At 37.6% G+C, this 16,199-nt stretch overlaps 3 protein-coding genes and 1 long non-coding RNA gene across 4 annotated transcripts; 2 read left to right on the top strand and 2 right to left on the bottom strand.

Moving 5' to 3' along the window:
- The first annotated feature begins 6,583 nt into the window (after nucleotides 1–6,583).
- On the top strand, nucleotides 6,584–8,432 carry LOC139432265 (uncharacterized). Its single transcript, XM_071200745.1, has 2 exons — nucleotides 6,584–7,264; nucleotides 7,324–8,432. Exons 1-2 carry the CDS (start codon nucleotides 6,706–6,708, stop codon nucleotides 8,430–8,432), a joined length of 1,668 nt encoding a protein of 555 aa, XP_071056846.1. The 5' UTR covers nucleotides 6,584–6,705.
- Nucleotides 8,433–8,487: 55 nt separating this feature from the next.
- LOC139432264 (uncharacterized) lies at nucleotides 8,488–10,527 on the top strand. The gene has a single exon (XM_071200744.1). It carries the CDS (start codon nucleotides 8,488–8,490, stop codon nucleotides 10,525–10,527), a length of 2,040 nt encoding a protein of 679 aa, XP_071056845.1.
- Nucleotides 10,528–12,600: 2,073 nt separating this feature from the next.
- LOC139432256 (uncharacterized) lies at nucleotides 12,601–12,942 on the bottom strand. The gene is made up of 3 exons (XR_011642113.1): nucleotides 12,907–12,942; nucleotides 12,766–12,846; nucleotides 12,601–12,705 (listed from the first exon to the last, which is right to left on the bottom strand). It is a non-coding gene; the product is annotated as an uncharacterized lncRNA (long non-coding RNA).
- Nucleotides 12,943–14,140: 1,198 nt separating this feature from the next.
- On the bottom strand, nucleotides 14,141–15,403 carry LOC139432263 (uncharacterized). The gene has a single exon (XM_071200743.1). The coding sequence runs from the start codon at nucleotides 15,401–15,403 to the stop codon at nucleotides 14,141–14,143; it is 1,263 nt and encodes a 420-aa protein (XP_071056844.1).
- Between the last annotated feature and the right edge of the window lie 796 nt (nucleotides 15,404–16,199).

The raw sequence follows: 16,199 nt of genomic DNA, 5'->3' as shown, positions 1-16,199 counted from the left end.
CAAAAGTGATAGAAAGTTCAAACATGTCTCAGAACGGCGTATAACGTCATAATATAACGTTTTGGGCACATTTTGTTTTTTATCTCCAACATGCTCAAAGATGTCAGTTGGCGTCTGAATATCACAAATATGGTCAACTGAATTATCGGAACCAAAAGTGATAGAAAGTTCAAACATGTCTCAGAACGGCGTATAACGTCATAATATCACGTTTTGGGCACATTTTGTTTTTTATCTCCAACATGCTCAAAGATGTCATTTGGCGTCTGAATATCACAAATATGGTCAACAGAATTATCGGAAGCAAAAGTGATAGAAAGTTCAAACATGTCTCAGAACGGCGTATAACGTCATAATATAACGTTTTGGGCACATTTTGTTTTTTATCTCCAACATGCTCAAAGATGTCATTTGGCGTCTGAATATCACAAATATGGTCAACTGAATTATCGGAACCAAAAGTGATCGAAAGTTCAAACATGTCTCAGAACGGCGTATAACGTCATAATATCACGTTTTGGGCACATTTTGTTTTTTATCTCCAACATGCTAGAACATGTCATTTGGCGCCTGAATATCACAAATATGGTCAACAGAATTATCGGAACCAAAAGTGATAGAAAGTTCAAACATATCTCCGAACGGCGTATAACGTCATAATATAACGTTTTGGGCACATTTTGTTTTTTATCTCCAACATGCTCAAAGATGTCATTTGGCGTCTGAATATCAAAAATATGGTCAACAGAATTATCGGAACCAAAAGTGATAGAAAGTTCAAACATGTCTCAGAACGGCGTATAACGTCATAATATCACGTTTTGGGCACATTTTGTTTTTTATCTCCAACATGCTCCAACATGTCATTTGGCGCCTGAATATCACAAATATGGTCAACAGAATTATCGGAACCAAAAGTGATAGAAAGTTCAAACATGTCTCAGAACGGCGTATAACGTCATAATATAACGTTTTGGGCACATTTTGTTTTTTATCTCCAACATGCTCAAAGATGTCATTTGGCGTCTGAATATCAAAAATATGGTCAACAGAATTATCGGAACCAAAAGTGATAGAAAGTTCAAACATGTCTCAGAACGGCGTATAACGTCATAATATCACGTTTTGGGCACATTTTGTTTTTTATCTCCAACATGCTCAAAGATGTCATTTGGCGTCTGAATATCACAAATATGGTCAACAGAATTATCGGAACCAAAAGTGATAGAAAGTTCAAACATGTCTCAGAACGGCGTATAACGTCATAATATCACGTTTTGGGCACATTTTGTTTTTTATCTCCAACATGCTCCAACATGTCATTTGGCGCCTGAATATCACAAATATGGTCAACAGAATTATCGGAACCAAAAGTGATAGAAAGTTCAAACATGTCTCAGAACGGCGTATAACGTCATAATATAACGTTTTGGGCACATTTTGTTTTTTATCTCCAACATGCTCAAAGATGTCATTTGGCGTCTGAATATCAAAAATATGGTCAACAGAATTATCGGAACCAAAAGTGATAGAAAGTTCAATCATGTCTCAGAACGGCGTATAACGTCATAATACCACGTTTTGGGCACATTTTGTTTTTTATCTCCAACATGCTCAAAGATGTCATTTGGCGTCTGAATATCACAAATATGGTCAACAGAATTATCGGAACCAAAAGTGATAGAAAGTTCAAACATGTCTCAGAACGGCGTATAACGTCATAATATAACGTTTTGGGCACATTTTGTATTTTATCTCCAACATGCTCCAACATGTCATTTGGCGCCTGAATATCACAAATATAGTCAACAGAATTATCGGAACCAAAAGTGATAGAAAGTTCAATCATGTCTCAGAACGGCGTATAACGTCATAATATCACGTTTTGGGCACATTTTGTTTTTTATCTCCAACATGCTCAAAGATGTCATTTGGCGTCTGAATATCACAAATATGGTCAACAGAATTATCGGAACCAAAAGTGATAGAAAGTTCAAACATGTCTCAGAACGGCGTATAACGTCATAATATCATGTTTTGGGCACATTTTGTTTTTTATCTCCAACATGCTCAAAGATGTCATTTGGCGTCTGAATATCACAAATATGGTCAACAGAATTATCGGAACCAAAAGTGATAGAAAGTTCAAACATGTCTCAGAACGGCGTATAACGTCATAATATCACGTTTTGGGCACATTTTGTTTTTTATCTCCAACATGCTCCAACATGTCATTTGGCGCCTGAATATCACAAATATGGTCAACAGAATTATCGGAACCAAAAGTGATAGAAAGTTCAATCATGTCTCAGAACGGCGTATAACGTCATAATATCACGTTTTGGGCACATTTTGTTTTTTATCTCCAACATGCTCAAAGATGTCATTTGGCGTCTGAATATCACAAATATGGTCAACAGAATTATCGGAACCAAAAGTGATAGAAAGTTCAAACATGTCTCAGAACGGCGTATAACGTCATAATATCACGTTTTGGGCACATTTTGTTTTTTATCTCCAACATGCTCAAAGATGTCATTTGGCGTCTGAATATCACAAATATGGTCAACAGAATTATCGGAACCAAAAGTGATAGAAAGTTCAAACATGTCTCAAAACGGCGTATAACGTCATAATATCACGTTTTGGGCACATTTTGTTTTTTATCTCCAACATGCTCAAAGATGTCATTTGGCGTCTGAATATCACAAATATGGTCAACAGAATTATCGGAACCAAAAGTGATAGAAAGTTCAAACATGTCTCAGAACGGCGTATAACGTCATAATATCACGTTTTGGGCACATTTTGTTTTTTATCTCCAACATGCTCCAACATGTCATTTGGCGCCTGAATATCACAAATATGGTCAACAGAATTATCGGAACCAAAAGTGATAGAAAGTTCAAACATGTCTCAGAACGGCGTATAACGTCATAATATAACGTTTTGGGCACATTTTGTTTTTTATCTCCAACATGCTCAAAGATGTCATTTGGCGTCTGAATATCAAAAATATGGTCAACAGAATTATCGGAACCAAAAGTGATAGAAAGTTCAATCATGTCTCAGAACGGCGTATAACGTCATAATATCACGTTTTGGGCACATTTTGTTTTTTATCTCCAACATGCTCAAAGATGTCATTTGGCGTCTGAATATCACAAATATGGTCAACAGAATTATCGGAACCAAAAGTGATAGAAAGTTCAAACATGTCTCAGAACGGCGTATAACGTCATAATATAACGTTTTGGGCACATTTTGTTTTTTATCTCCAACATGCTCCAACATGTCATTTGGCGCCTGAATATCACAAATATAGTCAACAGAATTATCGGAACCAAAAGTGATAGAAAGTTCAAACATGTCTCAGAACGGCGTATAACGTCATAATATCACGTTTTGGGCACATTTTGTTTTTTATCTCCAACATGCTCCAACATGTCATTTGGCGCCTGAATATCACAAATATGGTCAACAGAATTATCGGAACCAAAAGTGATAGAAAGTTCAAACATGTTTCAGAACGGCGTATAACGTCATAATATAACGTTTTGGGCACATTTTGTTTTTTATCTCCAACATGCTCAAAGATGTCATTTGGCGTCTGAATATCAAAAATATGGTCAACAGAATTATCGGAACCAAAAGTGATAGAAAGTTCAATCATGTCTCAGAACGGCGTATAACGTCATAATATCACGTTTTGGGCACATTTTGTTTTTTATCTCCAACATGCTCAAAGATGTCATTTGGCGTCTGAATATCACAAATATGGTCAACAGAATTATCGGAACCAAAAGTGATAGAAAGTTCAAACATGTCTCAGAACGGCGTATAACGTCATAATATCATGTTTTGGGCACATTTTGTTTTTTATCTCCAACATGCTCAAAGATGTCATTTGGCGTCTGAATATCACAAATATGGTCAACTGAATTATCGGAACCAAAAGTGATAGAAAGTTCAAACATGTCTCAGAACGGCGTATAACGTCATAATATCACGTTTTGGGCACATTTTGTTTTTTATCTCCAACATGCTCAAAGATGTCATTTGGCGTCTGAATATCACAAATATGGTCAACAGAATTATCGGAAGCAAAAGTGATAGAAAGTTCAAACATGTCTCAGAACGGCGTATAACGTCATAATATAACGTTTTCGGCACATTTTGTTTTTTATCTCCAACATGCTCAAAGATGTCATTTGGCGTCTGAATATCACAAATATGGTCAACTGAATTATCGGAACCAAAAGTGATAGAAAGTTCAAACATGTCTCAGAACGGCGTATAACGACATAATATCATGTTTTGGGCACATTTTGTTTTTTATCTCCAACATGTCATTTGGCGCCTGAATATCACAAATATGGTCAACAGAATTATCGGAACCAAAAGTGATAGAAAGTTCAAACATGTCTCAGAACGGCGTATAACGTCATAATATAACGTTTTGGGCACATTTTGTTTTTTATCTCCAACATGCTCCAACATGTCATTTGGCGCCTGATTATCACAAATATGGTCAGCAGAATTATCGGAACCAAAAGTGATAGAAAGTTCAAACATGTCTCAGAACGGCGTATAACGTCATAATATCACGTTTTGGGCACATTTTGTTTTTTATCTCCAACATGCTCAAAGATGTCATTTGGCGTCTGAATATCACAAATATGGTCAACAGAATTATCGGAACCAAAAGTGATAGAAAGTTCAAACATGTCTCAGAACGGCGTATAACGTCATAATATCACGTTTTGGGCACATTTTGTTTTTTTATCTCCAACATGCTCCAACATGTCATTTGGCGCCTGAATATCACAAATATGGTCAACAGAATTATCGGAACCAAAAGTGATAGAAAGTTCAAACATGTCTCAGAACGGCGTATAACGTCATAATATCACGTTTTGAGCACATTTTGTTTTTTATCTCCAACATGCTCCAACATGTCATTTGGCGCCTGAATATCACAAATATGGTCAACAGAATTATCGGAACCAAAAGTGATAGAAAGTTCAAACATGTCTCAGAACGGCGTATAACGTCATAATATAACGTTTTGGGCACATTTTGTTTTTTATCTCCAACATGCTCAAAGATGTCATTTGGCGCCTGAATATCACAAATATGGTCAACAGAATTATCGGAACCAAAAGTGATAGAAAGTTCAAACATGTCTCAGAACGGCGTATAACGTCATAATATCACGTTTTGGGCACATTTTGTTTTTTATCTCCAACATGCTCAAAGATGTCATTTGGCGTCTGAATATCGCAAATATGGTCAACAGAATTATCGGAACCAAAAGTGATAGAAAGTTCAAACATGTCTCAGAACGGCGTATAACTTCATAATATCACGTTTTGGACACATTTTGTTTTTTATCTCCAACATGCTCAAAGATGTCATTTGGCGTCTGAATATCACAAATATGGTCAATAGAATTATCGGAACCAAAAGTGATAGAAAGTTCAAACATGTCTCAGAACGGCGTATAACGTCATAATATAACGTTTTGGGCACATTTTGTTTTTTATCTCCAACATGCTCCAACATGTCATTTGGCGCCTGAATATCACAAATATGGTCAACAGAATTATCGGAACCAAAAGTGATAGAAAGTTCAAACATGTCTCAGAACGGCGTATAACGTCATAATATCACGTTTTGGGCACATTTTGTTTTTTATCTCCAACATGCTCCAACATGTCATTTGGCGCCTGAAGATCACAAATATGGTCAACAGAATTATCGGAACCAAAAGTGATAGAAAGTTCAAACATGTCTCAGAACGGCGTATAACGTCATAATATCACGTTTTGGGCACATTTTGTTTTTTATCTCCAACATGCTCAAAGATGTCATTTGGCGTCTGAATATCACAAATATGGTCAACTGAATTATCGGAACCAAAAGTGATAGAAAGTTCAAACATGTCTCAGAACGGCGTATAACGTCATAATATCACGTTTTGGGCACATTTTGTTTTTTATCTCCAACATGCTCAAAGATGTCATTTGGCGTCTGAATATCACAAATATGGTCAACAGAATTATCGGAAGCAAAAGTGATAGAAAGTTCAAACATGTCTCAGAACGGCGTATAACGTCATAATATAACGTTTTCGGCACATTTTGTTTTTTATCTCCAACATGCTCAAAGATGTCATTTGGCGTCTGAATATCACAAATATGGTCAACTGAATTATCGGAACCAAAAGTGATAGAAAGTTCAAACATGTCTCAGAACGGCAGTAGTAGATAAAAGCCGATTCTAGAACCTCCTCTCAGAACCTCAGGTCAAGGTCAAGGCCAAGGTCACGTTGAGTGACCATGACCTTGACCTTGCCCTGAGGTTCTGGGAGGAGGTTCCAGAATCGGCTATTGCAAAGGGGGTCGTTGACCAGTAACCTAGACCTAAACAATGACCTTTACTTTGAGCTCACCTCAGGTCAAGATCACGTTTAGTGACCATGACCTTGATCAGTAACCTTGACCTGAACAATGACCTTTACTTTGACCTCAACGGAGACCTTGAAGTCAACCTTAATTGTGACCATGGCATTGACCTTGTACGTGACCTGAAATGAAGGTTACACGACATGAGTTCATTGAAAACCCCACTTCGGAGGAGGTATGCTTTAAATAGCAGATAGAAAATCGTGTTCAACAGTATTGAAGTAAGAGTGTTGTGAACATGTTGACCTGCGACGTGTGTTACAAAGAGTTTACTAGACCAGATAATCTTGTGAGACATCAACGCACAGCATGTATTGGGAAACGTCGAAAGGTGGAAGAGGATCAACAAGGAGATGTTATAGTGTGTGAAATATGTGATGAACACGTAACCAGACAATGTTATTCCTCACATCTGCGTAGCAACAAACATAAACAGAAAGCCTTCGTAATAATAGATGATGGTGTAGAAAAAATAGATTCGATATTTGGAGATAAAATATGTAGTTTTAGAGTGAGCGATCATGAGCGGAAGTACGTAGACATGAAGGAATTCAGTAACCGAATTAGAAAAAAAGTTATCAGTTTGATACAGTCCGTGAGGAATGTAAATGGTAGTTTAAAAGTGAATACGGAAATTTTTGGATTGTATTTCATAAATACGAAGGAAGAAGTGGAAATCAAATCATTCAACACAAAAAATAAAATTATAACAGTAGCCGTAGACTTATACCAAACATACGAGGACTTTATGGACGAGATTATGGTGAAAATGTCGGAATTCCAAGAACGGGACTCAGGTAAGAGTATAAGAATAGAAAAGTAGTAAAATGCGAAACTAAAGGTGTTAATACTGCAGGTTGGACCTTGTTGGAAATATTATATCTTGAAGTGAACTGTAACAAGTTTAATCCTACAAGAGCATCGAGCTACATCGACTTACCGACATCCATAAAAGGGAAGAGAGCGGTAATAAACGTGCAAAATAACGATAATAAGTGCTTTGCTTGGGCACTGATGTCCGCACTGTACCAACCCACAGGTTTACCGCAAAGAATATCATCATACCCAGATTATAGGGAAACAGAATTAAAGTTTGACTGCGTAACATTCCCAGTACCCATCAGAGACATACCAAAATTTGAGGAAGAAAATAACATTTCAATTAACGTCTATGGTATAAATTCTTGGTATAATGGAGAGAAAATGGTAGATGATATTGTAACTGTATGTATATGTAAACAGAAACGGGAGCGTCATGTAAACTTATTAGTAGTCAGCGACAATTTCGGGAATAACCACTATTGTTGGATAAAAAACTTATCTCGACTGATAAATACACAATCATCGACTCATGAACATCAAAGATATATTTGTGAGGGTTGTTTGCAATACTTTTCAACTGAAGACAAGTTGGTACGACATCAGATGGATGACTGTAAAAAAGTGAAAGCAACAGTACCAAGCGAACAAATAAAAGTGAATAAGTTCGGACATCTAGAAAAGGAAAATGTTTTACAATTTGAAGGATTTGAAAAAAAAATGAAAGTTCCGTTTGTGGTGTACGCCGATTTCGAGGCGATTCTGAAACCCTTAACGCCCGAAGAAGGAAAAGTTTACGATGATAATAAACCATATACGGCCCGATGTTTTGAACACGAACCATACGCGTTTGCGTACTACATTAAGTGTGCTTACGATGATAACTTATCGAAATTCCGAATATACCGAGGGCGAAACGCTGCTCTGGAATTTATTATAAGATTGGAGAAGGATGTAATAGAGATCTATAAACAACATTTGAGGCAAACAAAGGATATGATACCGCTAAGCTGTCTGGACCAATTTGTACATGAACTGAGTTCCGTATGTCACATTTGTGATAAACCAATAAACAAAGAAGAGAAAGTGTGTGATCACGATCACTTGACAGGGTCCTGCGCATTCCGTCTGCAATATAAATTATAAATTACCGATGTTTATCCCTGTGTTTTTCCACAACCTGTCGAATTACGATGCCCACATGTTTGTGAAAAGTATTGCCCTAAACAAGGAGGAAGTAGAGGTGATAGCACAAAACAAAGAAAAATATATTTCTTTTTCCAAAAAAATAGTTGTCGGAGAAACAACCGATAACAAGGGAAAGAAACGCAAAGTGTTTATGAAAATAAGATTCGTCGACTCGTTTAGATTTATGGCGAGTTCTTTGGAAAAGTTGGTTTCATATTTGGATGATAAGGATTGTGTGGAAGTGAAAAAAAAATTCAAAGACTCTGAAGAATTTAGATTGATGCGCCAGAAAGGTGTATTTCCATATTCGTTCGTAGATTCGTTTGAAAAGTTGGAGTATAGTAAATTGCCTGATCATACACAGTTTTACGACATATTGAGTTCAAGTAATATTTCAAAGGAACAATACTCTAGAGCACAGACTGTATGGAATAAATTTAAGTGTACAACGTTGGGAGAATACAGTGACCTGTATTTGACGTCAGATGTGTTAATGTTGACTGACGTCTTTGAAAATTTCAGGACAATATCTTTGGAGAATTACAATCTGGATCCTTGCCATTATTATACTGCGCCCGGGTTTGGGTGGGATGCTCTGTTAAAAATGACAGGTGTAAAATTAGAATTGTTATCAGACATTGACATGTTACACTTTTTTAAGAAAGGAATTAGAGGCGGTCTCTGTATGTGTGTAAAACGATCTGCAATAGCAAACAACAAGTTCCTTGACGATTTTAACCCGGAAAAACCATCATCATATATTCTATACTTGGACGCTACCAATTTGTATGGGTATGCAATGAGTTGTAAATTACCAACAGGCGGTTTTCGATGGTTGTCGAACCAGGAAATAGCAGATATAGATGTGGAGTGTTTAGATGATGAACACCTTGGTTATGTCTTTGAAGTGGATTTGGAGTATCCCGAAAGGTTACACAACCAGCATGATGATCTACCGTTTTGTCCCGAAAACATAATCGCTCCCGGATCGAAGCATCCTAAGTTGATTGCGAACTTACAAAATAAATCGAAATACATAATTCACTATGTAAACCTACGTGAATGTGTGAAAAAAGGTCTTAAGCTAACCAAAATACACCGTGCATTGCAATTTCAACAATCGCCGTGGATGAAACCATATATCGATTTTAACTCTGAGAAACGAATGAATGCTACGAATGAATTTGGGAAAAATCATTATAAACAAATGAATAATATCGTGTATGGGAAAACGATGGAAAATGTTGAAAATAGAGTCGATATACGATTAGTGTCACATTGGGAGAATCGTTACAGGAGACCCGGTGCAGAAGCTCTTATCGCAAAGCCGACTTTCAAGTCATCGAAAATTTTCTGCCATAATTTGGCAGCCATTGAAATGCAGAAGGTGGAGGTCAAATATAACAAACCTCTGTATGTAGGGTTTAGCGTACTGGAATTGTCGAAAGCGGTCATTTATAACTTTTTTTATAATTTATTAAAAGAGAAATATGGTGAAAACGTATTATTGTTATATACAGATACGGATTCGTTAATTCTCGAAATATTTACTGAGAATGTATACCAGGATATCAAAGAAAATATAGAGATGTTCGATACCTCTAATTACAAGTTAAACAACAGACATAATATTCCTCCAGGGCCGCCGATAGTTGGAAAAATGAAAGATGAGTACCCAAATACGATATTAACATCGTTTTATGGTACAGGAGCTAAAGCTTATTGTATTAACACTTTGGAAGGAGTTGTCAAGCGTGCCAAGGGTGTGAAAAAGTATGTTATCGATAAAAACTTAAGTGTTTCAGAATATAAACGGATTATCGAAGATGGAGGTTCTGTGCGAAAAAAGATGTATGTCTTTCGCTCCTCCTATCACACGATGTATACAGAACTAAAGAATAAAGTGGCGCTCTCTGCACATGACGATAAACGTTACGTGATGGAGGATGGATGTCATACTTTAGCTTGGGGAAACTATCTTATTGAAGATCTACGCAGGGAAGATCTTTTGGACAACTTATTGGAGTTGTTAAACGTAAACATGTATGGCTAGTTAAATTGCGATCAGTTAATTTGTAAAAAAAAAAAAAAAAAAAAAAATACTTGCTTGTATCACAAAACTTGTATATAAAGTAGAAAGTAGGTTGTTAAAAAGGTTACTTGAAATAAAATCAACGAAATTAAAAAAAGTTTTTTATTTTCTTAGTGTAAAAATTATAATACATCTTTTTTTGCAATCCAAGAATTATGAGAGCTATCCATTCCCAACCATTTCACTCGGACTTTATTTCCTTTTCGACGAAGAACTTTTTCAATTAAAAATACATCCGGGTGTTTCACACGTTGTAATTCTTCGTCGTAAAATGCTCCAAGAATGGGTTCTCCTCTACCATCTTTAATAAGGTAAGTCCTGGGATTAGTATTTTGAACTGTCGCTATGGTGAAAATTTCATTGGACCAAGTTGGTTGGTAACCTTTAGCAAAAGCGTGTCTGTACTTGCTAATTCGCACGTGTTCCCCCACATTAAATTTACGGTGGTTGGGGTCGACAACTTTAATGGAATTGTATACAGTATTTAACAGAGCAGATTCATTTCGTCGATTAACAGCTGAAGGTTTCATGTGAATGGTGCGATGTATTGTGTTGTTGTAAGATTTTAGTAATTTGGGTAGTAAGTCTAACCAGCGATAATTTCCTTGCATACTAAATTCTTTCCACATTTTATTTTTTAGGGTTCTATTAAACCGTTCGATAATCGAGCTTTTTAAAGTGGAATAGGTGCTGTAATGATTAATGTTAAGTTGTTCCATTAATTTTTGAAAATCGCTATTGTAAAACTCTTTCCCATTATCGGTTTGTAAGTTGCTCGGAGTAATATTCTTTTTACTATGCAAAATGTCCTTCATAGCTTGAGTAACCTCTTTCCCAGTTTTGGTTTTGAGTGGTAAGGCCCATGCGTATTTTGAAAAAGCGTTGATAACAGTCAGTATATACTTGTAACCTTTATTGACCGACGCATATGGGATCATTTCAACCAAATCCGCTTGATAAAGATCCAATAGTCCGTGAAGCAGAACGCGGCGTCGCCGATAATGTCGTCTCGCAGGTGCATGTAGTTCGTTAACGAGATCTCGCTTAACACTAACCATTACTCTACAACCCCTTCAATCAACAACTCTATAAGAAAAGGTAGTCCTCCTATCGGTGCATTATTTTTACACTTAATGGTATCTCCGCGTTTGAGTTGGACTCCCTGGAGCGGATAGGTAAAGGTGGTGGGAACACCACATTTTGTGGTGGGATAGTTGTGATAGTTGGCGGGCTGTCACGGATGTCGATGGTCACCTCTGGTGGAGATGTAACCACCGTTGCAGGTCTGGTTACTGTAGCGAGTGTAGGTACTCTTCGTGTGTTACGGGGAGGTTTGGCTAATGCGTTGCGCAGCAATCTACAGGAGTCTTGTGAAGCAGGAGAAGGGTTTGGGCGGGTAGTTTGTTTCACGCAACCCCTTGACAACAAGTTGACGCGTTTTTTTATACGGCGGGATGTGTACCGTATGGGTCCACTCGAGAAGACAGGCGAAACACATATCCTATCGGAGGGTTGGGATACGTCTTCCGTCGCTGGTACAGACGGTGCCGCAAGCACCTGGTTTTCAGCAGGTGCTTGACTTGTGACATCCGTATGTACAATATCTGGAAGTGGTTGTACCACGTCGGCCTGATCGGTAGCAGGTTCAGGTGGCACAACAACTTCCTGATATGTTCCTTCTTCTCGTATCTCCATACTGATGCGAGTTAAGCCGTAGGACGACAAGGTTGGACTGGTGGTAACAATCGCACCATTGTCGTTCCCTGGCTGTGACCGGAGCTCATTCATTATTTGCTCGTACAGTGGTGGGTCTGTAGTGAAATCCTGCATGGTACGACTCAAACCGTCAAAGTTGCCGCTGCAATATAATGGTAACGACGGTAGGCTTGACTCAACAACATTCGTACTGTCGTTATTGCGTGGCAGCACGGCAACCAGTGGGTCGGTCATACCATCGGTATTATCGCTTGCACGAGCGTGGCTGTTACCAATTAAGTGAAGCATAATGGGAAAGACTTCAAGGAATCAAAAGGGTTACAAAAAATTTGGATTATTTTATTAAAATTATACGTTCGCTCACGTCTGACAAGTTTGCAATGCGCTGAAGAACCACTTTTCTCAGCGTATAACAATTAATGTCTGAAATCATCATAAACATACATGAAGAAAACCGATAAAAATTGTATTGATGTAACTTACTTTTCAAATGGTTTTCTATCACGTCTGACAGGTTTGCAATGCGCTGAAGAACCACTTTTCTCAGCGTATAACAATTAATACCTGAAATCATCACAAACATACATGAAGAAAACCGATAAAAATTGTATTGATGTAACTTACTTTTCAAATGGTTTTCTAGCAGAAAGCGATTTCTTCGTGGTCGGAAAAACAGGGGGAGGGGAGGGGGGAGGGGGAGGGGGAAGGGGAGGTGAAGAGGTTTCTTTAAATAAAACTCATCAATATGGATAAAAAAATAACATTTATTTCTTTTCTAACGTACATTTAATACAATGCATTTTAGGTGGTGGTGGTCCATCGAAATGAGTTTCCGCACAATCATTATTATAATGTTCAAGACACGGTAACTTCATTTGTAACATTTTCGATTGCTGGTAGGCGAACGGTAGTTGGGTCCAAATTCTTCGTAATTCCATAGATGGTACTTTATCGAAATAATACTGTGTTGGTAAATATTTTAAATCACGAGCTGGAATGTTCGCAAATGAGGCATCTTGTTCATATTTTTTCATTACGCTGTACACTTTCTTGGCAGATGTAAGTGGCCAACACCCAAACACAGTGAACACTTGTTCCATCGCAACCAGCTCTTAACTATCCCCCATTACGACTTGTCTCTGCTTTATAGTCACCGACTGTCTTTCGCATCCTTGTTTTGCACCCCCTCTTCGACAACTTCTTGTAAGTGGCGTACATTGGAAAGAGCACACATACTTCTTCGTCGCGAGTGAAAAGCACAGCTCGGTATACCCATCTCAAGTTTATAGATACTACCTTCCAACGCAAATATCGGCGCGGAAATAATATGTCTTAAAAATTTAATTTTTTCAGGTCCTTTAACATACACTTTCTTGACATTCCGACACAGATATTTGACTATGGCGTCGAATTCCATTGGATGGATAAAACCAACTTTCCAGTCGATGCAATGATGATGTGTCATTAACCAGTTTGCAGTATTCCTATATTTAGATGGTAATGAAGCTATACTGCTACTCGGTTGAAAAACGTGGTGGGTTATGCATTTGTTACTATCACATGATGCTAATTCTTTAGGTACGAACTGATCTTCGTTGACCATGAAACCTTGTATATCGAGAATTATGTATTGAGTTTTATTTGAATACATCTTGCTTCCGTACATCAACACGATTATCCATACAACGTACAACGTCGTACTATGCAGCCGTAGAAATCTGTCGCACAACTTATACTCTACGACTTTTTTTTGTTTACGCTGAATATAGAAGTCTCACATTTCGGATGATGAGCTACGGGTGCGATGCGGCTCAGGATCCGATCCAACTACACACTACCAACCCTTCTTTCCCCATACTCAAGTCATTTGTTTGACGATTTTTGTTAGTGGAGAATATTGAAACGCCTTATCATGTAAAACTAAACAGTATGCTGTGGTACCATCAGGAATCGGATTTTTTGTCGTAAATTCTATCCGTATTTCTACCCCACTTTTGTGTAGCGCTTCTGCTTGATATGTACAATCAATTCCAATCAGTGGATAATTTTCAATAAATTGTTTCGGAGTGAGTAATGGTTCTCCTTCCTTCCCATAGTAGGACTTTTGAAAGCGTGTATACATGTCATATAACACTGCGACACGATTACTATCAAAGTCCACGTTCAGATTATCGTATGGGTAGCGTTCACCGTTTAGGAATACCGTCAAATTGGTGAGTTTTACATTATCAAAGGTTGCCATGTTCGCCAACTGTTTTCCTTTCTTCTTTGTTTGAAACCCAATTATTATAAATCTAGGTGTTTCCAACTGCGGAGCTGTTTTCACAGCCCATGAATGCTTTGTTGTTTGAGGTAAGGAAGGATATTCATGTACTTCCCAACTGCGAAAAGGTATTTGCAGATCAATATTTCGTCCTGCTATTTTTGTTAGAGCTAATTGTTCTCGTAAGCCTACGGCTAGATGGGGCATTCTCCACACAACTTTATCGATTTTTAACTGTAACGGTTCTTCTACCGTATTCACAAGCACATCATTATCATCATTATTACGAATTAACACTAGCTCTTGTCTCACATTCATCACAATTGTTTTAAAATCTTCAGCAAACCCTATTAATGTCTTTAGCGGTACACTCAATCCAAAATTTCCATTTTTATCCATTATTGCATCCGTTACAGGGGATGTTGGGACCACTTGACCTAGCAGATCCTCGCCCATGTTCCAACCTGCGTTCGCCAACTTTATTATATCGTGAGGGGTATACGAAAAGTATCCTTTCATACATGATGTTAACCCCACGTTTCTCACTCCATCTATTTGAACACCATTTATAAGATAGCGAATATCACTGAACATAAACGCTACAGGATTATTTATCAATTTTGCAGTTGCACTAGCATCTTTTGTTGCTTTACCACTCGCATCCAGTTTACGTACGCTCCCTTCCACATACAAAAAACTTTCATGAGGCAATGTGTAATTGTCTATTTCGGGTATGCCTATACGAATTTCATCATTGTTACCGAAGCTAGTAGAACCAAACGGTTGATGGGAATGATATTCGTAACTTACAATCGAGTTATCTACTTTTATTTTCTCCGTGACGTTTAAGGACTCCATTTATAGTAGTTGAAAACCTAAGTTGCTTAAATACTGACGATTGACGCGTGTTAACTGGGTAGTTGATTTTCGCTTACTGTTAGGTTTTACATCCTTTCGTACCGTTTTATACATTACTCTATCACCCAGATTTTCCTGTGCTTTTCTTCGAACGTCGTACACTATACCCATATTAAATACCCTACTACTCACACCGATTTCAAGTGCACTCTCACGGTCACTTCTTCGTCTCTGAAGTTTACCAACTGACCGTCCTGATCAAGTATGCGTACTATTAATGTACTAATCACGTTCGTTGTAACAGGTAAGTAAATCGGTTGTTGCGGAGCTTCTATTATTTTAAAACCAGCCGGTACGTTCGGGAAGAAATGATACAACACGTGCATGGGTTGTCCATTCGTATACGATCCGGAGCTCAAATTACAATAAATTTGTAATGCATTCGTTTTATTTATATTCACGATATGATCCGATTCTGTTATCGTGTTTTTAGGTATAACTTTAGGGTTAAAACCAAGTAAGGAACCGATTGAATTATCGCTAGCAAAATTTATTCGCCGGTTTGTTTTTATCTCAGCAGGTTGCGTATTATTATTACCTCTTATGCGTATCTGTGTACCCGGTGTAGTCACGCTGAGAATATTCCTCGCTGTTAATGTTTTTTTAACGTATTCGTTAATATCGTTAATATCGTATGTTCCTAGCGGTATTTCAATATTCTCTGTAAAATTTCCCATATGATCTTCATATTGTAAAATATTGTTTGTTGAATCGATATTAGGTAACGTATTGAACG

The sequence above is a fragment of the Onthophagus taurus genome, unplaced genomic scaffold, assembly GCF_036711975.1.
Source record: "Onthophagus taurus isolate NC unplaced genomic scaffold, IU_Otau_3.0 ScKx7SY_12, whole genome shotgun sequence".
Lineage (NCBI taxonomy): Eukaryota > Metazoa > Arthropoda > Insecta > Coleoptera > Scarabaeidae > Onthophagus > Onthophagus taurus.
The sequence above is the reverse complement of the archived record's forward strand: the minus strand, read 5'-3'. Positions and strand labels throughout refer to the sequence as shown.

What these genes read in the sequence shown, in the direction of transcription:
- LOC139432265 (XM_071200745.1), top strand. Translation starts at nt 6,706, where the DNA reads ATGTTGACCTGCGACGTGTGTTACAAAGAGTTTACTAGACCAGATAAT. An exon ending in ATTCCAAGAACGGGACTCAG is followed by an intron (nt 7,265 to 7,323) that starts GTAAGAGTATAA and finishes TTAATACTGCAG; the next exon opens with GTTGGACCTTGTTGGAAATA.
- LOC139432264 (XM_071200744.1), top strand. Translation starts at nt 8,488, where the DNA reads ATGTTTGTGAAAAGTATTGCCCTAAACAAGGAGGAAGTAGAGGTGATA.
- LOC139432263 (XM_071200743.1), bottom strand. Translation starts at nt 15,403, where the DNA reads ATGGAGTCCTTAAACGTCACGGAGAAAATAAAAGTAGATAACTCGATT.